This window comes from Pezoporus wallicus, unplaced genomic scaffold (assembly GCF_028554395.1).
Source record: "Pezoporus wallicus isolate ANWC-B61680 ecotype Strahan unplaced genomic scaffold, APGP_CSIRO_Pwel_v1 contig_5524, whole genome shotgun sequence".
Taxonomy (NCBI): Eukaryota; Metazoa; Chordata; class Aves; order Psittaciformes; family Psittacidae; genus Pezoporus; species Pezoporus wallicus.
Window position 1 is genome coordinate 1,118,172 of NW_026636622.1, and position 26,569 is coordinate 1,144,740.

The following is a 26,569-nucleotide window of genomic DNA, read 5'->3' on the forward strand; positions in this document are numbered from 1 at the left end:
GTGGCTCACACCAGTCAGCTTCTCTGCTTTCCTGCAGCAGGTTCTGTGCAGAAGTATTTTTCCCCATTGCCTGGGAATATTCAGGGGAAGCAGTCAAATCAGCTGTCAAATTTTTACATATCAAAAAGCTAAACCAAAATTTTTTCAGTTCTTTTTATCAGAGTTCCATGATCCTTTGTGCTAATTTTAACAGTGCAATTTTACATTTGTAATTAGAAAGTATTTTATTCAAGAGCTCCTTTTGGACAATTTGAAAACTATTATTATTTTTCAAACAAAATTTGAAAAGGGAGTTGTGATTTTTTTTTTCTGTGAGCAGCTTCAGTGTTCAAAGCTCAACACTTAATCTTTAAAATAATTCACATAATCTGAACAGGTTCGTTCTTTTTCTATGCAGCAAGAGATATATGTTCCGAGACTTGTGATTGTAACTTAAATGCACATCATATAAAATGTGAATGCAGACTTTGAAAGTGTGGGTGTAACTTGCCCAAGGACAGTCTAAGAAAACAAACCTATTTAAAAAAAATATTAAAAGGAAGGTCTGAACATTGCAAACCCTAAATGAATTTCAGAGAATGCCAGCAGAGTTCTCTGCCCCCAGCCAGCCGGGCAGCATAAACAAACCAATTAACAGCATGACCATGGACATTCTCCTATTGTTTCTTGGATGACAGTTTATGAATAGGAAGAAGAAGGGCTTTGCGATCCTGATTTAAGAAAATAGGTTGGGAAAAATAAGGTTGATGAAGCTGGAGGTGAAAAACTATATGAATGATACCCCAAGTTGATTTTTCTTTTTAAATGCTTTTACATGACCTTGCACTGCCTTGTTCTTAAGCCAGAAGAATGAATTGCAGTTTCCTCCTATCCCTCATTCATGTAATATTCAGGTTTTTTAAATGGTTCCATCTCACTCTCTGAATCAACAAATCTCTGAACATCAGTGAACACTATTATCAGTATTTCAGTAATGCCTTTCATCAGCACAGAGCATCCAGATCCTTGGAAATAACTCCAGAGGGATTTGGATAAAGGCCTACTCTCATTTTCCTATTGAATCAAATATTAAAAAGTGGAGCAGGAATAGGCCTGAATTTAAGCATGGTTAGGAGGGTGTGCTGAAGGGCTGAGGAGGTGTTACATACATATAAACTGTCACCACCTCTCATAAGAAGAAGAAAAAGGGAAAAAAAGAAGTTTTAACCCTTTCTTTGTGCTATTTCACAGAAGAAGCACAAGGGTTTGCCTTGTTGATACTAAGATGAAGAATTTGCTTTATCATACTTGGCAATGAACAAGACCATGACAGCATCAGAATACCCACCCAGCTAGCATAAACGTAGCATTGGACCATCTCTGTGCTCACCTAGAGATCTGAGACAAGTTTATTCTGCCAAAAAGCCAATTAGCCTGCCTTGTTAACACTAGGAATTGTGGAGAAGGCAATACACCATTTCTCTGGAAAAAGAGAGCCGTTTTCAGGATTTCTAAAGTCCCAGATAATGGTCAACGTCTTTGAAAAGGAGGTTATTGTTTTAGTAGCTTTACATGAATCTAGAACTGGGCAGCTATTTCTGAGAATATTATACTGTTCCCAAATATATTCTCGCAGAACAAGGAGGAATAAACAGTAATACGACTGATATACATTCAAAGGCCAGTTCCTGAAGAGTTCCAAGCATCTGGAAAATTCCAAATAAACTGGTAAATCCATGGGAAAATAAGGAGTACCCAAAAATGTGCAAACCTAAATTTGAGATATTGTACATCTTTCAATTTCTAAGTCTGACTTCCACAGCTCTCAAACTTCTAGTAGCAATGCACATCTTTTATGCAATAAAAAATCACTTTTCTGCCCTTGACCAGGGTAAATAATATCAATAATCGTATCTTCCACTTCTTATTTTCCTACCTTGAAGTAATGTTAATACCTTTTCTCACTATAACATCTGCTCCCTTGGAAGTCTGTTTATCACAGATCTTAGTTAGAAGACTCATTTTAGTGGAAAAAAACACATCTGGGAAGAAAAGCCTTTATATGACATCTTCATCAAAGCAATTCCCCTGAAACCCAGTGTTGGTTTGCCTCAGCAAATCCTGGCATAGTCCCAGCCTGCACAACGAATCATTTCAAATGGCAAGCAGTGTGGGGACCAGGTGTAAGTTTGGTAAAGGCATACTTCCAGGTAGAGAACTGTTGCTATTGAATAGGGCTCCTGACAGATTAAACCTCTGTGCTACTAGAGATGCTACAAGGTACCTTCTTGTTCTCCATGGAGAGGGAAGGTAAAGTATGGGCTGTCTTCTGCATGTTCATATAGTTCTGACCATAGGACTGAAGTCCTGGCCAGCTCTGAAAGGCAACACATAGTTCTCTTACACACAATACTGTATGGCAGATGGGGGAGAAGATGTGTATGCATTTACCTGAAGCTCGATGTGACCTAGTTTGAATTAATATAACACTTGTGGGAAAATAAACCCAAGAGGTCATGGGGTTAGGCCTGCCTGGCACACTGAATGATTTCTCATTGGCATGTAATATAAGCTAATATTATTCTCTTCTCACACACTTCCTCTGCCATATCAAGAAATTTCTGTCCAAATCTATTGGTTGCTCAACCCTGGTCCAGACTTGGATTAGAGACTTTCCTCTTCTGTGTTGCATGTTCCCATATCTAAGGATCATGTAATATCAGTCCAGACAGCAGCTCACAAATGAAAAAAAAAAAAATAGTCCAGTATATGCAGTTTCCATTAGAGAAAACAAAACAAAAAAGAAAAAAAGAAAAAAAGAAAAAAAAAGAGAGCAAGAGAGGGAAAGATTTAAAAAAAGGCTTACTTTCATTATAAGTGGGACCAGGAACGTAAAAGTTCAATTACCAGAACACATTTGCTTTGTACATTTTAAACCTGCTGTAGCTAGTATAACCGGCACATGCAGTTGGGTCTAATTGATGTTTTCCAGCTTGACCTAATTGATGCTCTGATTTGCAGTCACCTACCTCTACAAGCCCGTGTTTCATTACATTTTACCCTTGCTCCTGAAATCCTAAAATCCCCATGGGGAGAAATAGATTACAGCTATCTAGGGCTTTTGTGTGTGAACTGACAATTCTTTCTCCCTTATAATTTTCTCCATCTACACATGAACAATGAAAATACAGTAGCTTGACAAAGAGGTGTATTAGCTACTCCTAAATACTCCTTATTTAGGCAGACATAACCCCTTTTATCTCACTAGTTTTACTCAAACTCAGAATGAAAACTGCAGTGTTCTAAAGTCAGCTCACAGATATTTTCATTAACTTATTGAGATATTTATATTACAAAACAGAGTTATTCTCAGTCTCTGCTCATGAAATTACAAAGAAAAAGTTATTTGCTGAAGAATATGTCAGTATTTTCCATTGAAAATCATTTAAAGAAAAGCTTTTGAAATATGGAAACCTCATGGTTTTAGCTTTAAATAAGCATTTCAGTCATCATAAAAAATCCTCTCTAATGTCTCCTGCAGCTTTGATTTCAAACATGTCACATTCTTCATTAAAGCAATCATTGTTAAAACAGAGGGACATAAAGCAACATAGGATTTATTCCTTCATTAAACTGATGATCCGTATATGAAGCCAATTAACATTATGAGTTTGGTGAACATCAAGTGTAAAGAGGTTACAGAAAATTAAAAGCAGTCACCTTGGTCTTTAGATAAAGAAAGAACACTTTTACATTATAAATTATAAGAGAGTCCAAGCGGGACAAATCGGCAAATTTGGTTAATTAGAAAATACATTTTACTGCACATGAATTAGGGTAAAATAACCTTTTAGATGTTAGCTGTTTTTTGTGGTCAGGTATTAAGAATCATGGGAAAGGAAAGTGTTTGGACATGGAAAGGCAAGAAAGCCGTTTCATCAAACTTGAGCCATTCAGACTTCCTTGAGGTTTACAAATGATTCCCTCAAAACTGAGTGCTCTCAAGGAAAACATCCATTCAGTTCATCCATTTTGTTCATCAGTTCAGTCCTAGGTTTTATTGTCATTGCGGGGAAATAAGAAGATGTGTGTTTGTGTGTGCAACACAGGAACAGTTCTGCTGTAAGACAGGCACAATCAGCAAAATGTCTATCCGAAGTTATGTTTACTGGGACTTTTCTTTGCAGACCTAGTATCTAATGCTGCTTTAATAATGGTAATATTAGTAGCAATGGTAATAATGGTAATAGCAGCAACAATAATGATGAGGAGAAGGTATGTGAGAAAGATCTCAAGGACTTTGCATATTTTTTTTTTTCTGAAATATTTTATCTTCCACGTATATGTTGTCTCATGACACAGCTTGTTTTTAGTGCCTGCCTCTGGTAGCTAGATGAGCGGAACTACCGGAGTAATAACTAGCCATGATCTGAAGCAATTTACTGTTCTGGGTTTTTTTGCCTATAGTCCCACCTTGGCAGGAAAGCGTTTCTACACGGAGAGACCTAGAAACGTCCCTGACAACAGCCTCCCCCCGGAGAAGCGACTAACCCTGCGCAACACCCCAGCGGGCCGTGGCGTCCCGGGCCTTTCCTGGCCGTTACGCCGAGCAGTAGGGCGCTCTCCATGGTTCTGAAAGGCGTCGCCGGCGCCCCGGGCTCCGGCCACCCGAGATCGGCACCCAAGACTACGTAGCGCCAACTTTTAATTATGTCAATCCCACGTTTCGTGCATTAAAATTAAACAGGCACCGGGGTGGCGAGGGGTGGCAGATTATATATTGCTTAGTTATCTCCTTGTTTTGCAGCTGCTGCTCCCTGGGACAAAGTTGAGCTGCACCCAGCTCAGGGTCTTTTTGCTTCTGTTTAAAAAGCAGCGACTTGGAGCATTTCCCCGTGCTCCATTTCACCCTCTCTGCCTCCCACAATCCTGCTGAACTTGCAGGCTTCAAACTGCTGGGGAAAGTGAGTGTTGGAGCCAAAGCAGCAATGCAGCCCCCTGACTAGAGCAAGGCCTGAGAGCACCATAATAAAGTTATTATTATTTTATTAGAGGTTCTTATGATAAAACACTCTCACTCCTCTCTTCCCAATGTCAGAAAAAAAAAAAAAAGAAAAAAAGAAAATGCAAAGACATATCTGTCTCTGGGCAAAGGAGTCCTGCCGAACTGGTCCTGAGTGGATTTTAAAACTGAGGATGGAAAGGCTGGCAGGGGAGGTCCAGACAGCACCTCTGGGTTATGTCCCTCTTTTTAAGGTTAATTGACAAAAGACTTGTGCTGCTTTTTTAAGGAGTGCAGTTGAACTCAGAGCATTGGTCTTGCATCTTGCAAGGTGCTGTAAAAGCTGTCTCAATTCAAACTATACTTTGCTGTTCAAACACTTGCCTGAATTGTAAGTCACTGTTGTCAAACAGATAGCCAAAACCGTTTATGTATGTGTACAGATGCAAATATATATATGTGTATATATATAAAACCATATTCGAATGCAGCTTTCTAAATCTGTTACTAGTATGCTAAAGTTATAGGTGAATGGATAAGATAAAATCAAACCAAATCAATTTGGATCTCAGATACAATTAATTTTTGCCTTGCTTTGCTAAAATAGTGCTTTACAGGACTGAAACATAACTCCAGCTTGAATATACATTAGGGGAATTTCCACATTTATGCCTAGTGTAAAAGGCAGATAGAGCAGGTGATATTTCTAAGGCTTATTAGTGTTTATTTAATGAGATCATATATGCAGGATAACTTCACAAAGACATGGTCTCTTCAAAATCTCTGTTTCTGCATCTCTATCATCTGTATCCACCTCCTTTGCTCTGGCATGAACGTGCTATGTCTTTAAACTCCCATCAGATCTAAGAGAGCCTGTGTAGATTTGCTCGCCCTTCCTGCACAGAACATTACAATGTTTATAAAATATTAAATTTGTGTAGTCTGCCGGAGAAGCAATTGTTCCAAAATAAAATCAGCAGTCTAGACGAAACATAGACACCAGAACTTATCAACAGTTGTCTGACTTACATCTTCTGATGCATCTTGAGTGGGTCATAATACCAACTTTATTTTCAGTGGTGCATAAATTAATTACATGCATTTAATAACCAAAATATCATTATATTCCCCCTTTAATATCATAAAGGCTTTACGCCAGGGAAGCACTTAATGTGCAGGGGGCCATAACAGGCTATTATCCTTGTGTAATGCTATTACAGAACCAATTATGCGCCATTATACTTGCTTTTTTTGCAGTTTATGTGATTTGATCCAATCCCGCGTCCCTGACTTGAAAATTTCATCTGGGTACTTTAAAGTCTAATTTTCACCCGGGCTGAGGCAAGGGCCATCTCTCTCCGCTGAGCCCATGTCTCGGATGCATTTTAAAAGTAATTGCAAAGGGTCCCGCTGCATATCATTTGCAGACGGGAAGCGAGCATAAATCCAGAGACCCCTCGCTGTGAACAAAATCAAACTTTGCCGCGGTACGATCGCTTGGAAAGGCAAGGCGTGTGCAAGCGGCCCCCCAAAACCCACCCGGCGGCAATTAGCTGCCTCTTTGTCAGCGCTGGGGTCCAGGCGGCAGGGCAGGACTGGCACGGCTTGGCTCGGCACCGCAACAGCACTGAGGACCCCCACCTCCCGGACCTGCAGCCCGGGGCACCCCGGGGACGTGAGGAATTTGGGACCCGCCGGGGGCTGCTGAGCCCCGGAGAACCGAGCCGCAGGAAATAATGGGATTTTGGTGCTGCCGTTCACATTCCTAGTGATTGCTGAGAAATGACGGGATTTTTCTTTTCTTTTTTTTTTTTTTTACCTTCCCCCCCCCCCCCCCATCCCCCGCTCTGCACACCACGTGGGCCATTTGTAGGGCCCAATAGACCTATCCAAGTTACTCACTGTAGACAGCGCTGCAAATAATCAGATTAAGGCCAATTATGCGTGAGATTATAAAGGCAAGTGCTGAGAGGCAGAGCATGCTGTAGACAGATATAAAGACATCTGGCCACTTCCAGAACTCCACAGAGCCCTTCTGTCTCTGCAGCCAACAACTCACAGCGCTACTCCAGTGCAAAATACCCCCCAGACCTTACTGGTGATTTTTACTTCGGTTTAGGTATGGATTGCGATTTTTATTTGCCTTCTGGATTTTTTTTTTATATGACTGCATATAAATCTGATATTTTGTTCTTTTTCCTTGCCGAGGACATGGGTTCCAACCTGAACACAGCTCCCAGTGTGCTGGATGCTTTAACGAGAAGAACACTTCTAGGTTTTACTGCTTTTTCATTTAGGCAGAATATTTTTTTTTTTAACGGTTTATTCTTAGCTGTAAACTGCTGCTTTTCTATATTTATTTTTTTAATGTAATTATTTGCTGCGGAAAGAAGTATCTGAGATAATTAGATAGATAGATAAATAGATATGAATAAATGTATTAATGGATGGATGGATAGGTAGGTAGGTAGATAGATAAACAAGAGAGAGAGAATCTGCTATTAGGGAAAAAAAAAAAGAAAGAAAAAAGTGAGAAAAACAAACAGAAGCATCAAAGTTTTACTAATTCTGATTACTGTGCACCTACCACGGAGTTTTCCGCCTTTGGCTTTTTCAGCTCGTAGCACGGGGTTAGACACCACTTACGCTGCTTCCTCTGGGATGGGACCTTAGCTTATCAATGAGTTTCTCTGGGTGCTTGTGTCTGGTTATTCACCTGTTCTGTTCTCTCCCCTCTCTCTGTCCTCAGGTTTGCAGGAGACACCTCGGCGGTGCCCGGCCGGGGAGCTGGTGTTGCTGTGTCGGTGTGGGGGGTGCGCGGAAGCCCCGCGCCTCGAGGGCTGGCCCCGGCCCCGGTCGCCGTCGGGCTCGCAGCGGCGGGCAGCGGGCGTCCCTCCCGCCGCAGGGCCATGTTCTACTTCCACTGCCCCCCGCAGCTAGAGGGTGAGTGTTGTCTCACAGAGACGTGTAGGTACAAGAAATGAACTTGTGTGTGTGGGTGAGCTGTGGGTGGAAGGAGAAAGTGTGGTCCAGGGTTGTCGGGGTACAGATAGGTGCTGAGAAAAGACGCAGATCTATAGAGAAAGATAAATATAAAAGTACACCATCTTTCTCCTTGAGAAAACACTACCCTATCCCCCCTCCCCGCGTCCAGCTTTCCCTTCTTGTAACAGGATGAAAAGGATTGCATGATTTTTATTCTTCTTTAATTTGATTCCTGTTGGAAAGGCCTCGTTTTTTACACCCCCACCCAGTCATTTTGCCACCTGCCTCCCCTCTGTGGATAGCGATCCCGCAGTTGAGCCTCGGGCTACGAAAGAGATGCGTTTCTCCCCTCCCAGCACAGATGTTGGTGTCATGGCTGTAATCGGGACACTTTCAGGACGTGGTCACGCCTCCTCCCTCCAGCCAAAGCGACTGCATAAATCTTTAATGCTATTTTACAAACATTCTGCGGGAGGATGGGGAAAGAGGCGTCACGACTGTAGGGAAAAAAAAAAGCAAGCAAGTGGAAAATAACTATTTGGGAGGATTTTTTCCTTTGTGTTATTGACAGAGGGGTCTGTTTATTTATTTGGTTTTGTTCTTTTATTTGTTTATTTTTGAAAAATACGGCACCTTCGGAATTTCCTGGTGCCCTCCCATATGTCCAGGGCCCTCTGCTCCGCTCCCTTCGGCCAGTGCTCGTAGTGCGGGAGCAGCCCCGGAGCCTCGGCCGCTCAACTTCAGGTCCGGGCGGGCTGTTCACGTAAAATCCTCCTGCTGCCTCCCCCCCCCCCCCCCCCCGCTCCTTGCACGGGCATCACCCGGCGAGCAAAGGGCTTTCCCCGTGGTAGCACTGCCAGGAAGAGGTGATTCAGCGGTTTCATCCTCCTCCGGGAAGAGGCATCCCCGCGTTGAACAAGGCTGCCCAGGGCCGTCAGACCCAAGCCAGGCTGCCATCGCCGGCCGGAAACTTCTCTCCCCAAAGTTGTCCTCGTCCCGGGGGGGAGCCGGGCTTGGCAGGGCCGTGCCAGGGTCCCTCCGTTCCCGGCAAGTGCCACCGACGGAGGCTTTGTTCCTTCGTTTTCTGCAGGCAGCTTTTGGAAAGTGCTCTTGTTTGTGTGTTTGCTTGTTTGTTTATGTCTCCGGTGGCAGTTTGGGGCTGGTGCCTGGTTTTGGCGGCCCGAGACGGGGAGCGGTCCCCGCAGGCTGCAGCCTCTCCCGGCCGCTGGTCCCAGCTTTCCCGGCGTGGGAAGCGGCGGGAGGGGGCTACCTGATCAGCTAAAGAGAAAATAGCACAGAGCATCCCGAGTGAAAGAAAACCTATATATACTCATCCTGCCTCCAAAAAACCCTCACCCAACCATCACCAAACCGAAGAAGCAGCAACAGAAAAGCCCTTTTCAGACATTGTTCTCGGTGGGTTTGGGCACCCGGGGAGGCCCGGAGGTGCCGGAGGGAAGTGACAAGGCTCTGGGGGTCACCGACATAGTATTGTATTCTGTGATGAGCATCTCCCAGGGCCACAGAAAGCTGTCTGTCTGTGCGAGGAGGGGACTGGGGGCAGAATTTCTCTTCTAAACTATGCTGCAAGATCAGTGGCCATCCGCAGCCGCCGTGCCCCACGGCGGGGCCGGTCCAGCCCGCTCCCTACCGGGCAGGTCTGCGGGTAAGGCCCGGGAGACACTCAGCCACGCTTCTGTGGGTTTGGGTACTTTTCCGTTCCGTTGTTTATGGTTGGTTTTGTTTCGTTTTAGGTTTGGAATTTTTTTCTTGTTTGGTTTGGGTTTTTTGCCCTGATCTGTCAGTGAACAGAGAGGGAGCGAATATTTCAGCCAGGGTACCGCTGATGTGTAACTGAGGGAGCCGCGAAAGCCGGGGACTGCTCCACTGCACGCGGTTTGCATCCCGGCGGGCGGTCTGCCCTTCGCCGGCCTCCGACCGCGGATAAACCCCCAGTGCCCCAGTGTCCCCCTGGGCCCCTCGAAACCCCCTTCGGGGCAGGGCAGGGTTCCCTCCGCCATCCCCGCTGCCGAGTCCCGGCAGTTCAGCCGTGGCCGAGACTCCTGAGCGCTGCCACATTCCCCGGTGCTCGGCGAGGCAAGAACACCGGTTCGCCTCCGGTGAGGAGGGCGAGCACATGGGTGGTGGCTCTGCCGTGTGTGTGGGAGTGCGGGGAGAAAACTGCCAACGGCCCCAGTCCCACTCCTTCCAAGCAAGGAAAAGGAGGTTCCTGTGAAGTAACCTTTAGTCTCCCCGCAGACAGGCAGGGTTTCTAGGAGCTCAAGGAACTGTCCCATGCCCAGGTCACAGCCTCGTCTCTTCCTCCTTTTAAAACTCAAATATCCCGAAAAGGGCTGCTGTGTCCCCTCACCCGCGGCTGGATGAGCTCAGGCCTGCAGGGCCCCCCGGCCCGGTGGGGCACCCACTGCGGTGCTTCCGAGGTGCTCGGGAGGGGCAGCATTTCCCGCCCCCTTCGTCCCTCTTCCGAACGTCTCCGAGCCCCCTGTCCCGTTGGAGTGGCCCCAGCTTCCGGACCTTCATCCCCCACCCCAGGGAGCGTCTGCGACTTCGGCTCCGCTCCCTGCGGCCCCTAACGCTGCTCTCCTTCCGCAGGCGCGGCCCCCTTCGGAGGTCACTCCGCTGGAGACTTTGACGACGGGTTCCTGCGGAGGAAGCAGCGCCGCAACCGCACCACCTTCACCTTGCAGCAGGTAGGAGCCTGCTCCTCCCTGACCCTGACCCGCTCCCCGCCTGCCACACGCACTCCCCGGCCCCCCGCTGGGCCCGCTTTCCCCATCCCTTGCAGGGCCGCTGGAGAGATGCCCCCCGAGACGGCGGGTCCCGCGTTCCTGCCCCTGACAGATGTTTGCTCCTCTCCCTCCACCAGCTCGAGGCACTGGAAGCCGTTTTTGCTCAAACCCACTACCCCGATGTGTTCACTAGGGAAGAGCTGGCTATGAAAATCAACCTGACGGAAGCCAGGGTGCAGGTAAACATTCTGGGGAATTATTTAACTCTCGGGTATTCAAACTGCAAACTTTTTTTTTTTTTTTTTTTTTTTTTGACATCATGACTGCAGAGTGCACATTTGGCCAAAGAAAGCAAATGAAGACGATCTGTCATTTTCATGATGCACTTTAATAACATCAACATAATGTGGAATATTAGATTAGGTTGATTAATCGGTCATTCATAATTAACTAGTGATAATGTTCTACACTAATTTGTCCGCGTCTCCAAGGTACTAAATTACATCAATGCACATCCATTTCCATGCTTTTGGAGGGGGGTGTGTGTGGAGAAAAGAGCTGGGACGTGATTCTCCAAAGCAACTATGACCACTGTCGAGCAATGGGGTTAGGCAATTGCAGGGAGCCCAGCTGCCAGGAAGAAATCTGCCTGAACCTTTTCAACTTTCCTCCCTTTCGCCTTCTTCCTCAACACTTAATTTAGACAGCTAAAGAGTCTGCAGAGCAACTCCCTCACCTTTAATATGATCCAATAAACACCATTGGCCATGATTACTCTCTTTCCACCCCTTCCTTCCTGCTCTCCAATTTTTATTTATTTTATTTTTTTTAAATCCAGGTGTTTGTTTTCCCATATGCAGGGATTAATTTTGTGTGTCTACAAGCTCTGCTAGGAGCAGCAGTCCCGCATCTGTCAGAGATGGATCTCTATAACTCTGCAGGCATCCACCACAGACTTGCAAACCATTTTTTGAGCACGATTATGAATTCATTTTATTTATGAAGCTCTTCTGCACGACGCTTTGTTTTTTTTTTTTTATTTAGGTGCTCGGGGTTAAGACAATGCAAAGATCTAATTGTAGGAAATATAATAGCTTGCCTTTTGTTCCCTAGGGTCATGTTAGTATCTCTTAAAACCCAGTGGCTGAAGAGAGATAATGGAATTCACTGCAGTAAATTGGGGATTGTAAACAAATTATTTCTCCTATAATCAGATTATGCGATCCTGATTATTAAATCTGAACATGAATCATTGGTCATATGTGGGCAAATTAAACTGATTATTATTTGGAAATGAAAATCTCCTTTTGCCACTGCATTGTAGGTACTGGCTTTAAAAAAATAATAAAAAATGCCATTTCGGCTATTGGTGCCTAAAGACTGAACTGCAAATTGAGATAAATGGGACAATTATTGGGCATTCAGAAGTGGAAGATCATAACTTCTTCCTGAAAGGTGCAAGGGTGAGATAGGGGTGGTGACAATTAGATTGCTGAGGACTGGTGTTTAGCCTTGTTGTTGGCTATTATGCAAACAGACAATAGATGCAAGCATTTGTTTAGCCTGTTTTCATGCAGGAACGTGGGGAAACACAGAGGATGTGAGATATGTTTACATTTATACCCCTTGCTCATTCAAATATGATTAATGTGCTATAAAGCGGAGTCTTAATCGAAGATGATGTTGTCAAACAATAACTAAATAGGGAAATAAACGACTTCATCATGCTCTTTCCTCAGAAGCAGGCGAACTGTCAGTGCAAAGTCATTAAAATATGATAATGAAAAATAGCTCAATTAAATGTTGTTATAGCTGTGACCTTCATTCAATTAAGACACAAGAAAGTGTCTGCATTTTGCTTTGCATTTAACTGCTCTAAATTTAGAATATAGATAAAATCATTATTCAACGTTTGCTGATACGTGCAATTAAAAGGCAGCTAACTAAAATGGAGTTGTAGGAGGCGAATAATAATAATAACAATCTCACTTATTCTTGAAGTCATGTATTAAAATGTGGATTTCCTGACCTGGAGAGAGGCTTGGCATTTTCTACTTCAAATAATGTGCTTTCAGAGCATCAGCCTCAAGATAAATGTAAAAAACCCCTAAAGTGTTGTACTAAAAGTCAGGGGATAAAATAAAGAACGTGAATATTTGTATTGGATTACAGGGAAAAAAGTTCTGGAAAGTGGTGTGTATTAAGCTGCAGGATGATCTTCTAAAATTAGTATCTAGTGCCTTTTGAGTCCTCTAAATGCAGACTGGACAAATACATCAGAGGAGTAACATCCAGTATCAGTCCTCTCCAGGAAATGGTCTGGGTAAGATGGCCTACTATGTACCTTTTAATTTCTGACCTCTCCCATTCCAGCAGCAGCTCATTTTAAAGGGTTATATATGATTTCAGCAGAGTGCTTAGATATGTATTTAAGCCCATCCTTATACAAAAGGCTTTTAGATGTGTTAAAGCACAGAAACCAGTGAGAATTAAATACATACATAAAGGTAAACACACATCTACGCGTTTTGCTGACACGTTCACATGAAATCTCTCTCACTTTTTTTTCTTTTTCAATTTTTAACATGCCTTTTAAATGTCTTTAGGCATTTCTGTCTTGTTTTCCAGACACAGAAATATTCCAGATAGAAATGTAATCCTAAAGATCAACTAGAATATCAAGAGACACAAAATAAGAGCACGTTTTAGCCACACTTCTAAATGACTGATTCACTAGAGCAACAATTTACAACTTTCTTGCTTTGCATTTAGTTAAACATGGTATTCAGCCTCAATTTCTCTCCTGCTCCAGGTATGGTTCCAAAATCGGAGAGCTAAATGGAGGAAAACAGAAAGGGGTGCTTCCGACCAAGAGGGCTCCAAGGAAACAATGGCTGAGGTGGCACCTCCTGTGAGGAATTTGAATTCCCCTTCTCCAGCAGATCAAACCAGGAATAAAAAAGAGAGTCTGGAGATTCAGCAGAGGTAGGAGTATGTGTTATCAACTTCCTCTTTTTGGGGCAAATGTGCATCATACATATGTATGTACATACATACAGACTTGCCTTTTGCCAAGCCTTGACTCTAGACAGCATCATCTTCAGCCCAAATCATAAGAAGATAAACTCTCTTTCATGCAACTCACTGCTTCCTGTGCAGGTACTGAGAACCTGGTGGCTGTAGGAGGCTAATATTATCCAGGCTTGGTTGCATCTAGTGTCAGGACACTGATAAACCAATGTATTCTTGTGCATGGACAAATGCTATCTTTGGAAGCAGTTGGGTCTGGTTTTGTAAGGAAGTTCTTTTCTCCATCAGCTTGAGTCGAGCAGTGGGTCCTACAGGACCTTTCTTCCCTTCCTGCCTACCGGGGACTCTTCTCAACACAGCCACCTATGCACAAGCTTTATCCCATGTCGCCTCTCTGAAAGGTAAGTGACTTTGTTTAACTTCAGGGATAAGCTCAAAGAGTGGCTTTTTCGAGCATGGTCCTACTTTGAGGCAGTGGGGAAGCCTCTCGGAAATGACAGATTCTTCTTTCTGTTAGGATTTGCAGTACTTGCACTGGCTGATGCTGCAAGTACAGGAGTAAGTCTGTTACAACCTGTAACACTATTTGGGGTGAAACTCCTTCATTTTACTCAGTTAATTTTAGTGAGGTCCAGGTTTGTCTCAAGGAGCAAGGCAGGTAAGGTTTACTCCTTTATGGTTTTCTTTGCATATGCTTTTTTTTTTTTTTTTTAAGAGTCAAATTTATACTAATAAATTAGTTATACGTATCCTTTTGCATTATACATTACCGGGCACTGTTACTGATGCCTCATCTGTTCTTTGCATGAGGTTTCCTTTGCAGTACATCTCTGCACAATACCAGACATTTCTTGAGCAGCAGGTTCCCTCTGAGAACTTGAATAAAGCATGTGGCTGGGGACAGGGGAAGGATAGAAAGTAATTCCTCATTACTTGGGACCCAGGCTTCAGGAAGGGTACATCCAGTGCCCATATCCTTTTCGGTTCCCACAAAGCAGGAGTATGCATCTTTTAAAAATAAATCACCGGCTGATCCATTAGCTGTTCCTAGTCTAACAATTTATAAGATTAAGGGTGTAAGCAGGATGAATTCAATTTATAGATTTATAGGATGTAAAGCCTTATAGCACTGCCAAGCCCAAAGTGGCATATACATTTACTCTATGCCTCAATGTGATGCAATAATTTGTGTGGAAGGTTTCCCAGTTTAAGACCCTCCACTATGAACACAAATGTCCTCTAATGCCTCTCACTATGTTCTCTGGCATACCTCACGCTCTCAGTGAGTATTCCCAGTTAAATCAGCATTGCCAAGGTACATTCCTGAAGAAAATGTTTGGAACTGTTGACTTTTGCATGAAGTCCAGTGTCCTGTCCTGTTACCTCTTCCCTTCCATCCTTCCAAAAATGCTAAAGCCAGAATCACCATACAGCTACTGCTATTTTGATAGGTATGGGACCTGTGATTCTTAATCAAGAAAAGCAACTCAGGTGTGACGTGAACCCTTAAACTGAAAGGATGACTGTCAATCTAAACCCTGTAAGCAGGCAGCAGTTGTTTGACTACGGGAGTCCTCTTGATCTCTTCCCTATGGCTCCTGAAGTGTCAGTACAGAGACTTTCAGCTTCTTCCACTGTGCAGGAGCAGTATCTCTGGAGTAGAAATTATTCAGGCAAAAAGACTGTTCATTGGTAAATATAGTCCTGGGCTGGTTAAAAGGTGAGGAAATGGGGTTGTGTTCAGTGAATAACTTCACATAGAAGTTTTCTTTTCCTTAAGATCTACATCTAAGCATTTTCAAAACTAAATGAATCAATACGGTGTTCTCATCTGTTCCATGTTTAAATGTAGCTAAATTTTAAGAAAAATAATGGCAATATGTAAAGGCAAAGCAAAATGAAATAAAAATGTGTGAAAAATATAATCCATGAGGAATTTCTTTTGGTTGTTTTTGCTTTTGTTTTGTTTTGATTTGTTGTTTTTTTTTTTTTAATTTTTATTTATTTGGAAGACCTTCAGATATTCTTTTTCATGGTTTTACAGCTCAGCCACTAAATTGAGAAATTAATAATTTGCTCCTTTTTGCTTGACAGCAGTTTTACAACCTAGGGGCAGAAAAAATCCTATTCCTGAATCTCTGTAAAGAGATACTTATTAGACATTTGGCTGCCCAGGCTAAGAGTCAGTGTCCTTGAAAAATTTGTTCCAAATGTAAATATGGATTTTTTAACATTTGTATAAGGGATGGTCCATTATCAAATGCATGTGTATTTGCTTGGTAAATGTTGTCAGCTACATATGCAGTTGCTGCGATGCCTGGTTTATATTTCCTGCCTGGTACTAGAGATCTCCAGATACATGCAAGAGGATTGCCATAATGTTGCATATTTTTATTTTAAGAAATCCAGCTCCGATTTGCATAGCTGGATATCCACCCAACAGGAGCTTTGTGGAGCTGCCTATGCCTTCTAGAATTTTGTTATACTTGCAAGGAGCTGGTAGACTAAGCTGCTTTGATATGAGATCTTTTTCTTCTGCAGCTAGGTCTCAGTAATGTCAAATTTTAGCTTTCAGGCTAAAGAGGAAGAATTTATTCTACAGGGTGGCAAATTTGATTTATACAAGCAGCGAGTAATTGTAACATCCTTCTTGTGGTATTTATATATGTACTATTGGATCCTCTTTTCTTGGCTCACCTCCACAAGTTCTTTCCTTGTTTTTCCAAGAGCAATTCGCTTGGGCTGAGGTAGGGGCTGTGAACAGAAGACTTTGAGCTTTGGTCTCATTAATTGTCAGGGGTGAACAGGATGATTGCTAGAGATTCTGAATGGACCAAGAGTACCACAGGCCTGATTTGCATTTTGTTTATCTTTGGTTTGGAAACATGAGGTGAATGATGGTTCATCTAAACCAATGTATGTAAGGGCACAACAAAGTTCATGTCAGTCTGGAAGAAAAAATAATGGTTGTGGAAAGGAAGGAAGGAAAAGACAGGGAGGGACACAGTGTTCATAAAACCTTCATATGACCTTCTTTGTCTTGCTCAATTCAGTTTGTTTGACTCTCCCTTGTCATCTCACCCTTTGAGTTAGGAGGTGATTTGTACATTTCAGGCCTGTCAAAGAAGAACTAACTTTACCTTTAGGTGGGCATTAGTCAGTGTCCTCATGTGTCTTAATGAAAAGACCTAAGCCTCTCCCTTGAGAATCCAGTTGCATTTTGCAGCAGAAATGGCAACAGGAATGACACAGTGATTCTGAGGGCCTAGGGCTTTTATGCCACCTGAAATCTCATCAAACTCAGTACAGGGCATAAAATTCTGAGCTGTTCATTTTCTTTATTGATTGGATAAGGAGAAATTCAGCAAGTAGTAAGGTTTTCCAAGATTTCACAAGTTTTATCAAAAAGTGAAATGATCAAGACCTCTTTCTGGTACCTCTCGTGTTGACCATGCTTTGAAACTACTAGGAATTCTTTTTGCTTTTGAAAGTAAACCCGTTGCTCCAGAATCAAACCATCTTTTCATTAACAATGGCTGCATGATACCACTTTCTTCTACGTAAATGTCAAATTAAATTCAGCCCCTCTATGTCGATCCCGTAAATTGGTATGTATTCCCACCACTGGGAGAGCAATCTTGGCCAGTGAAGGGAATTATACTCTTCAGTAAGGCTGTAAAAGCTGCCTGCAGAAAAATGAGCACTCTCAGCACATCACATGCTACTGGGAAGTCTAGGTTGTTATCTTATTCTTTTGAGGAGACACAATGTGCTTTGTTCGGTTTGTGAGCCAAGACTTTGTTGGTGTCGGTGAGTAATATTTGACTGATGTTTTAGAAGGAGACAATTAAAATCAATACAGTGAATAACAACTGATGATGGTGATGTAACTAATTAATAATTATTTTATGCTCTCAGGGACTGTTTTTATTCTGCCACCTGAGAGTTCTCTGTCTTATGTAAAGAAACTAATAACTCTCTTTCTCCTTCTCTGACTTTGATTGCTTGGCTCCAGACCCAGATTTCCAGTGCTGCATAAAGTGTCTAGGGCACATGGCTCCTGGATCTAATTTGTCGTATAAAGATATAATAGTTGATGATGAAGTTGGTCTAGTAGAGACAAGAAATCTCAGAACAGCCTAGCAGGGTGTAGGGACTGAGCTCGCAACTTTGGTTTTGAAAGGACTCTGCAGTGCACTGTAGGTTTGCTTCATGCTTTGTGTAGCTGTGAAACTCAACAGGCAACGTGCATCTGAATTCCACATGTGCCACTTCTAGGTCAATGGGAGATGTTGTTGGAGCATAGGACTAGGTCTGCTCTGGTGAATGAATAGAAAGCTGTCCTCCCTAAGCACTATGACAAATGAACCCTGCTGCCTCTGAAACTGAGATATTTTTTTTTCTCCTCAAAGGGATGGTATTACCACCACAAATAGTGTGAAGTCCTGTGAAGAAAGCAGGCCGGCTATACAATAACTATCAGAACTGTAATTCAGAGCATTGACTGTTCCAGAGAAGAGTATATTGTCACTGGATGGTATTTCTTTGCTTCTATCAAATATTCTCTTATCAGTAAATACAACAGAACTTCTCCTTTCCTTAAGTGAGTCCTTTCCCTCTCTGACGTTTAGCATGTTGGAGGCTGTACTTAGTAGCAAGCATCTGCTAGCTACCGTATCATCTCACTACATACCGTTCTTTCAGGAAATGCAATTTCTCATTTGATAAATTAGAATAAGATCATAACTTCTGTGGAATACAGGCTTTCTTACATCAGGGTTTAGCTCTTTACCACTGGCCACAGTCAGGGAGAAGGTTGTCTCGCATCAATGAGAATTCTGGTGTTTGTTATTCTCTGAAATTGTCCTAATTTGACAACTATGCCACTTCATTGTGGTGACTTCGACATTTCCATGATCTTCCAAGATGAATCGCTTACTGTAAACTATGCATCTGCAGTCCATTTAGCAGATTTAATTGCAGACCTCAAATATGAAGGGAAAATACTTGTTTTATTTATGGGCTGTATAACAATAGAGTCATCAGGAGAAGCTAGAGTTTTGAGCAGAGAAAGACCTCAAAGTAGCTTCTTAATGGATGACAGCATGAATGCAATTCATTAATGCAGAAGATCTTATTAATGGGTGTAAACAAGAATCTCCGCTGTTTAGCGGAAGCGTTCTACCATTCTGCTGGCTGAGGCCAAGAGAGTGTCTGTTATATTCCACTGAAATTTCCCCTGCACCCGTGATGACTGAAGTGTATGAGGAGAGAAATAATTACTTGCCGGGGAATTACTTTCATAATTCACCCACAGCTCTGCTCTATGCAAGTTATACCTCAGTTGGTTTTCATGGCACCTCCACACCACTGATAGAGAAGCAGGATTGCATTATGCACATCAAAGTAGATTTTTCAGGGCACCATTGATTTGGCTCTTTTACGGTTTGTTGCTGATGTGGTTGCTGTTATTCATAATAGGGAGGCTTAATTGCCGTATCCAGGAAAAAAAGCACAACTAGAACTGCCCATCCATTACATCTCAATTTCTGTTATGGAAAGATGAAGAAAGTATGCCTGATTCCATTGGGCAATTCCCATTGCCAAGGCTGAGAAAAAAAGTGTTCAAGGACCTACTTTACCTAAACTGGTGTTTACTGAATAGAAGCACCACTGCTTTCCAAAAGACTGGGTAACAAGAATGAAAACCCTTGGTGTTTTTATTGTCTCTCTCATTCTTGATTATGGGCTGACTGACTTTTCTCACGTAATATAGCAAAAGTATCAAGTGGGCTCTGTCTGGCATTTTATGTAGATTACCTGCTACTGTGACTTCAGAGAATTTAAAACTTTTCTTTAGTTTGCTGCAGATGCACAGACCTTGATCAAATTACTTTGATTCCTGTATCACAGGTCCTGAACTCTAGCATCTCCCTACCTTGCAGGTAGATTTTTTTTTTGTCTTTAACACAAATATTAGGGAATATGCAGATACCAAGAGCCTTAAGAGTAATGGAAAGGAAATGGGTGCTGCCATGTTCCTCCAGGACAAATCCTGATTAAGTTAGCGGACCTTAGCTGGGCAGGGATTCCTATTGACCACTCTCACAGTGACACATGTCAGTAGTATTTAGGATCAGATTATGTTTTTGATGTGGAAGGGAAGAGCAGTAAATGGCTGCAGAACTGAAAGTATTCAAAGGACTGATTCTGTTTTCCTAGCTGTTTGGCTTTGCTGCCAGCTTTCCTTTCCAAACAGGTAAATCTGAATTTATTTATTGAATTATTTGGAACAGTACTAATGGCACAAATAAAGGAGGATGAAACCGTCCAGTTCCAGTATCAAGTTATTTACACAAAAAGGCTCTTGCTAGAGCAACAGAGCCACATCATCATCTCTTTGTTGTTTGAATTGGGCATATGGGGTTCACAAGACAAGGAGATGTGAAATTAAAACATTTGGACTCTGCTGTCAGCTCTGAAGTGCTTTTCCAGACTCTGGGCGGCACAGGATGCCTTCCACACTTAACCAGCTTAAGCACTAGAAGGAGAAACCATCTAGCACAACTTAAACAGCCTTGAGGTTACCCTAAATATACTGGGAGCATTTGATACCTCTCTGTTTTAGACTTTAAGTTCATGCCTTGATCTTCTGAACCCCCTGATTCAGAACTCGAGAAGTTTGAATAAAGCCACTTTTGTTTTTTCTGCTTGTGCCTCAGGCTTTAATAGGCGAAGTTTTGGTGTCATCTATAGAGAGCAAGATGAAGCTCCTTGTGAATCAGCTCTCACTGGTAAATGACACTGTGAACTTGAGGTTGTTGAACTTCCAACCCTTGTGAAAGTGATTTCAGGTTTATTAGGATTTAGAGTGCAAGCAAATCAATGTGACTGCTATGAGAAGAAAAAAATACTTAAGCACAATATTTTCTCTGAAAACTAAACAGCATTCATTGACAGGTGAGGATTTTAAATGGGAATTTTTCTTTGCTTCCCTCCTTGTCAGACTGCTGTTCAGCTGTCCACATCAAATGCTGATATGCACAAGTACTGAAGGAGGAAAGGGACTGGGGTTTTGCCTTTTGGAAAGGCTATCCACTAAATTCTTTAAATTGTAGAGTCAAAATACAAAATATATATTTTAAATACTTGTGTATCAATATGGGCCCATTTCCACCCCACTCTTCTGAGCTAAAACTGAACCTTGAAACTGCAGAAAAGGGTCTGCAACCAAAATTGCAGATGAAATATTGTTACAATTCAAATGTGATGTTGGCAGAGACAAGATAGAACTAATTTAATTTTTCCTGTCAGTCTCTGTAGTAGATCAATTAAACTGCCAAGTGGATCAAATATTTCAGACTGTATTTGTTACATTAAGTATTTATGTTCAGGCTGAGCATTTAAAGTATGATCTCATATAGGAATACAAGGAGGTTCAGATCAATTCAGCAGAATTTGCTGTAAGTTAATGGAAATCTAATTGTGTATTTTAATTTTGTGTACAGGAGGCAGTAAGTTCCTGAAAGAAAGAAAATGGTACCTTGTCCATATTGTAGCAACTTGATCTAAATCCCATTAAAGTAATATTAGACTGTCATAGATGTTAGTGGAAGCTGGAGCAAGATCTAGGGCTAATGGCTTAACCCTCACTGATTTTGATGGGAGCTAGGTGCCTAAACTCCTCTGAGAATCTGAAATAAGTAGGAACAATTCCTCCCTTCTCCATTGTGGACTTAGAGATACTGCAACAAGATGTAAAAAACCACTGACATCTGCTATATGTGGATGCCTTTTTCTTGGTGAAAGTCACATTGCTGTCCATGTCAGCTGGGCTGACTGGTGGGTAGGTGGAGATCTTGGGCTCCTGAGCTTTTCTTGGCTTTTGTGCCAGAGAAACCTAATAGTTCTTTCTGGACTTACTACCTGCAGGCAGAGGTAATTGTAAGATAGATTCAACATTATTTACAACCTACATTAAGGTAGGGCTAAATCCTACTCTCCTGTATTCTAGCTGGACCCTGGAACAAATGACACTTGTTACTTTACCTTTTTTTTCCATGTGTGAGCTGTTGTCTGCAAGTGTGAACAGAAAAATGAAAGGAATGGTTTATGGGTGAATTATTTCTAGAGGTAGCCTAGTTTCCACCACAGGTAACTGCAGAGCCACTAGGTAATATCAGGTCTAATTATTAATCAAAGATCTTAGGCTGGTACAGAATAGTGATAAATATTTCACCCCTAATAATGAAATAAAAATTATTCTTAAGAGGATGGAGCTGATTCCTGCTCTTTTAAAAAAGGTAAAACACTTTTCTACTTCTCCCCACCTCCCACTAAGCAGACAATATCTGTGCTTGGTTCCATGTTAGGTACTGCAGATGGGCCATCCCTTCCCTCGGTCTGACAGCTGAACAACCACTTTTCAAAGTCTCACTCAGTTTTTGTTAGAAAGGAGCAGCGCAAAGAGCTGAAGCACAGGCAGGCCTCCATGCCTCTGTGTTTCATACCTGAACCTGAAGTTAATGGGGCTTAACAGTAGTGACAAAAAAAAGACTTTGTGGCTTCTGCAGTGAAAGACCTGCTGCAAACTATGGACTGTGAAGTGAGGATCTTCCTCTCCTCCTTCTTGATAAAGCAGTGGCTGTCCAGTACCACTGAAGTGGCTGCAGTTCAACAGAGCAAAAATGACTTTATGGGTGTGGCTGGTAGTAGCAAAACCTTTAAGTTGTGTTACTGAGTGGATTTTGTTATAAACCTTCCTTCTCAGCTGATCAAAGCAGACACAGATTGAGCTTCCTAGTGCTAAAGCAAAAAATGAAGGATATTAGTCAAGTGCTGAAACTTGCTCGTGCAATATACTTGGGCCCACGGAAATGTTGGCCTGCTGATCATATGCTTTGTCAGAGGAGTATTACAAGAGAAAAGAAGATTTCCCAGTTACATTAATATCTTGTCCTTTGCAGATTCTGGTACTTTTTCCTGAATGTTACCTGCAAGCTGCTAACCTGTGACAATTGCTGTGGAGAAGTCTTGCCAGCATCCTAAAAACAAACAACTGTCTGTCTTCATCCCTAGCAGATGGGTGCTGACCCATTGCTACTGTGAGCAAAAGTGTAAAGAAAGACTACCTGCTCCTGGCAGGTTATTGGTCTCATCACTTGGTCATGAGCCATTTAACTCAAATATTAACTGCAGAAATTAAAGCGAGTCCTTGGCTTGGAAAGATCAGAGGAACACATTGCACTGCGTCAGGATGTGCAGAGCTGGCCTATTTCTTTTTTGGGAGGTAGTGTATCAGCAAAGGATGGGCTTTTGCCAGGGCTAGAAAAGGATGTGGAGTTTGTGTGGCCTCTGAGACTCCTGGAAAAATGATATCACAATGTTTCTTACCAGAGAGCAAATCAAAGTAGTAGCTCAGGCATCTCACCCTGTTTCACCTCCCTACCCCTCTAATACATTCTTCTTCATTCAATAGGTGCATATAAGCTAGGTACAGGGTGGCTTTTTGGATGGACTGCATGTCCTGCCAGTGGGCAACCTGTATTTCCAGGTGTGCTTCTTTGGTAACTGGTCCAAATCCCAGTGTTATCAAAGATAAGCCAGAGGAAGAGCCTGTAGTCGTCTGGCTCAGGAAGGTAGCTGGTGGAGTGAGGACTTTCTCTGCCAGTGGGTTGCAGGGGACCCTTTTGGCTTAAAGGGAGAAGCATACTACTTTTACCCTCTCTCTGGTGTTTTATTGCCTGCTTGGAACAGCCCATGTTCCTCAGATGACAGGGTAGAGATAGTTTGGCTCCTCTCTCCTGATGGGACTCTTCAGCCATGTCCACAGCACCAGCTTTAGGTGGCCTTAGCCCACTTCTGGAAGCTGTTCTCTTTGAGGTGTAAGCAGCACAGATACTGGGTGGGTGGAGGTAGAACACTCAGACTCTTCCATGTAGACATGATGCCAGTAGTTGGCGGAGGCCAGGCCAGGGAAAAGCCTACCTCACTTTACAGTGATACAGGAGAAGGTCATTAGCTCCTGCATAATAACCAGAATATTTTCACCTTTTTCTTTGCAGGTGTAGATGGGTGATGGGACCCAACATATGCAGCTGCCCAAATTGATCAGGCCTGAGTGTGCAGGTTGAGGCCAGGGGGCACCTCCAGCATAGGGCTGATGGTAGCCACAGAGCAGCAGCTCAGTGTGAGAGCAGGGGACAAGCTCAGTCTTGCTTATGGGCAAATCTCACACATAATCTAAACTTCATTGTTCATTTCTGACTCTGCTTGGCCTCACTCACTCTGCTTGTCACCCTGGATGGCTCTCAGTGTAAGATTCTTCACAGAACAGGATCTTGCTTTTCTAGTCCTGAAGCAGAGAACACCTACGTACCCACTAAAGGTCCATAGGGGAGGGATTTGTTGCCATTTGAGACCCCAACCTCATCTTTGCCCTCTCCATATTGACCATGGAGGGAACAGTCAGACCTTCCCCATCAGTGATGGTGCCTTGTCTTCTTCCTCCCCAGGGAGCCCGCTGTGCTCATGCTGCGTTCCAGACCCCATGGGCCTCTCCTTCCTGCCCACCTATGGCTGCCAAAGCAACCGCACCGCCAGTGTGGCCGCACTGCGTATGAAGGCCCGGGAGCACTCAGAGGCTGTGCTCCAGTCTGCCAACCTCCTGCCAGCCACCAGCAGCAGCCCCACTCCTCCCACCAAACCTGGCCCTGAGGGCACCCAGGACAAGCAGCCTCCTCCAGCCAAGGAGCACATGGAAGGGGAGAAGAGCGTATGAGACCGGACTGGTGCCAGCCCCTCAGCTCAGGGCAGGGACCCGCTGCCCAGGCTCTGCCACAGGGTGAACTGCAGTGTGGCCGTACCCCACCAGGACATCATGGGGCCACCAGGAACCCAGCAAATCCACGTGGCCACTTTCATGCACCCTTGCTTCTCTTGCACTGCTGTAGGTTCCTTCCCTGATTTATTGGCACTATCTGTGTTTGGAAACGTTTGTGAAACTGTTTTTAGCTCCCCTGCTCCACATCCCAGGGACACGGAAACACCCAGGATCCTGGCTTGCTCCTGCACATCTCGGCTTCCTATCCTGCATGAGATAGAGGGCTGGCAGCAGGGCAGCACTTCCAGATGTGAGATCTGGGGCAGGAGAGGCATCCAGGCATCATTTACCCCACTGTGCACAGCAGAGGTGAAGGAATCTGCAGGTATATGCCAATTTGTCCTGCTGTTTTCTGATGGCATTTGACTTCAACCCAATCTATCCCAGGCGAGCCAGGTGTAAGAGAAGCAGAAAATACAGTGAAGGTCTTCATGATTTTTTCCTTCTCCTTTTTTTCCCCCCAAAATGAAACTTTCCATGGAGTAGATTACTGGGAGATTGCTGAGATCAGTTCACCTGTGAATAAAATCCTTGCACTAGTCTCTATGTGAACCTTAGTCTGTTACTGTTGCCATTCCCTGGGTTAGACATAAAAGACATAACTCCAGAGCAGCATTCATAGCTTCAAATGATAACAATGGTATTTAATGGAGAGTGCACAAAGCTAGGGGTATTTTAGCATCATTCTCTTGGAAAGAAAGACTAGAAAACAAAATAATCCTGCATTGCAACACTGCGAATATGTCCTTGCATGTTTTGTTTTCAATAAAGAGGAAATAAAGCTTGGAAGGCTATTCCTTTATGCCATCCAAAATCAGACTATTCCATTCACTGAAGGCTTGTTGTAATGAATCTAGATATGAAAATGTCTTAATTATAACCAAATGGGCACAGTGCAAAGGAGAAATTGGTGCCTCAGGAAATGCAGTCTTATCTCTGACTCAGAATTCCCCAAAGCAAAGCAGACTAAGATCTGATGCTCCAGAGCAGACATTTTGATATGGGGTGCCCCATATTTTTTCCATGTGAAATGCACACACAAATTTCAAACTTAGTGACATAGACTTGCTTTTCTCAGGTGGCTTTTGCAGACTCCTTAGTCTTGTCCACAAATGTTCCTGAAGAACAGGGTGAAAACACTGCTTTGAGACTTGACCAAGAAGCCTGGAGGCTACTGGAAGGATTCCTGTCAGCTCTGATCCCTCATGTTGTACTGAGGACCTCCTGCAATGTGCTGAGCACATGCTTTTACACAGGGTTGTGTTTGGCTTCTCACAGGATCTGAGCTTGGGAATGTACTTGGAAAGGCAGTTCTGAGTAAGATTGGCAGCAAAATTTTTCCCCCACGTGATCTTATCCTATGAATTTTACAGAACCTGGGGCTTCTGTGGTGCTTGCAGGACCCTCCAATACCCTTGGTGCACACCTTCCTTTCCTGAGGTAGGGCTTGGTGTCAGTACCCATTCAAAGGGTGCAAGCCCTGATCTTCAGGGGGTGGTTTGGCAGCACTAAGCACCTTCATTGCTCCAGGAGTGAAGGGTACCAGGCACTCCTCCCAGGGTAGGATTTGTGTCTTCTGGATACAAACGATGAGGGCATTGCTGGGTCTGTCCTTGGATCCAAGTACAAAATAAAGTCTGACAGGGCCCACATTCATCAAATGGAGTAATTTTTCTTTTCTCTTGCCATATCATGTGTTTCCTTTAACAATCCTTTAACAATCCTGAACTGTCCTAATGGCAGGGGAGAACATGCAGTTGTCTGTGATCTGCCTTTGTGTTCCAGCTTCAGGAGCTGCTCTGCTAAACCGTAGGTGGACGTGGTTTCTCTGGCTGCAAATTATGGCTTAGTTTTAATAGGAGCAGCAACCTTTTTCTTCCAACAAAATAAAATAGATGGCTGTGTGTTTTGTAGTGGGGAGTGGTTGGAGAAGAAAGAATC

The 26,569-nt window shown here is 43.3% G+C and overlaps 1 protein-coding gene across 1 annotated transcript; it reads left to right on the top strand.

Annotated features, from left to right (window-relative positions):
• Window positions 1-7,805: 7,805 nt before the first annotated feature.
• DRGX (dorsal root ganglia homeobox) lies at window positions 7,806-24,697 on the top strand. The gene is made up of 6 exons (XM_057400987.1): window positions 7,806-7,924; window positions 10,580-10,677; window positions 10,854-10,955; window positions 13,529-13,701; window positions 14,035-14,147; window positions 24,261-24,697. The coding sequence occupies exons 1-6, from the start codon at window positions 7,891-7,893 to the stop codon at window positions 24,524-24,526; spliced, it is 786 nt and encodes a 261-aa protein (XP_057256970.1). The 5' UTR covers window positions 7,806-7,890; the 3' UTR covers window positions 24,527-24,697.
• Window positions 24,698-26,569: the final 1,872 nt, after the last annotated feature.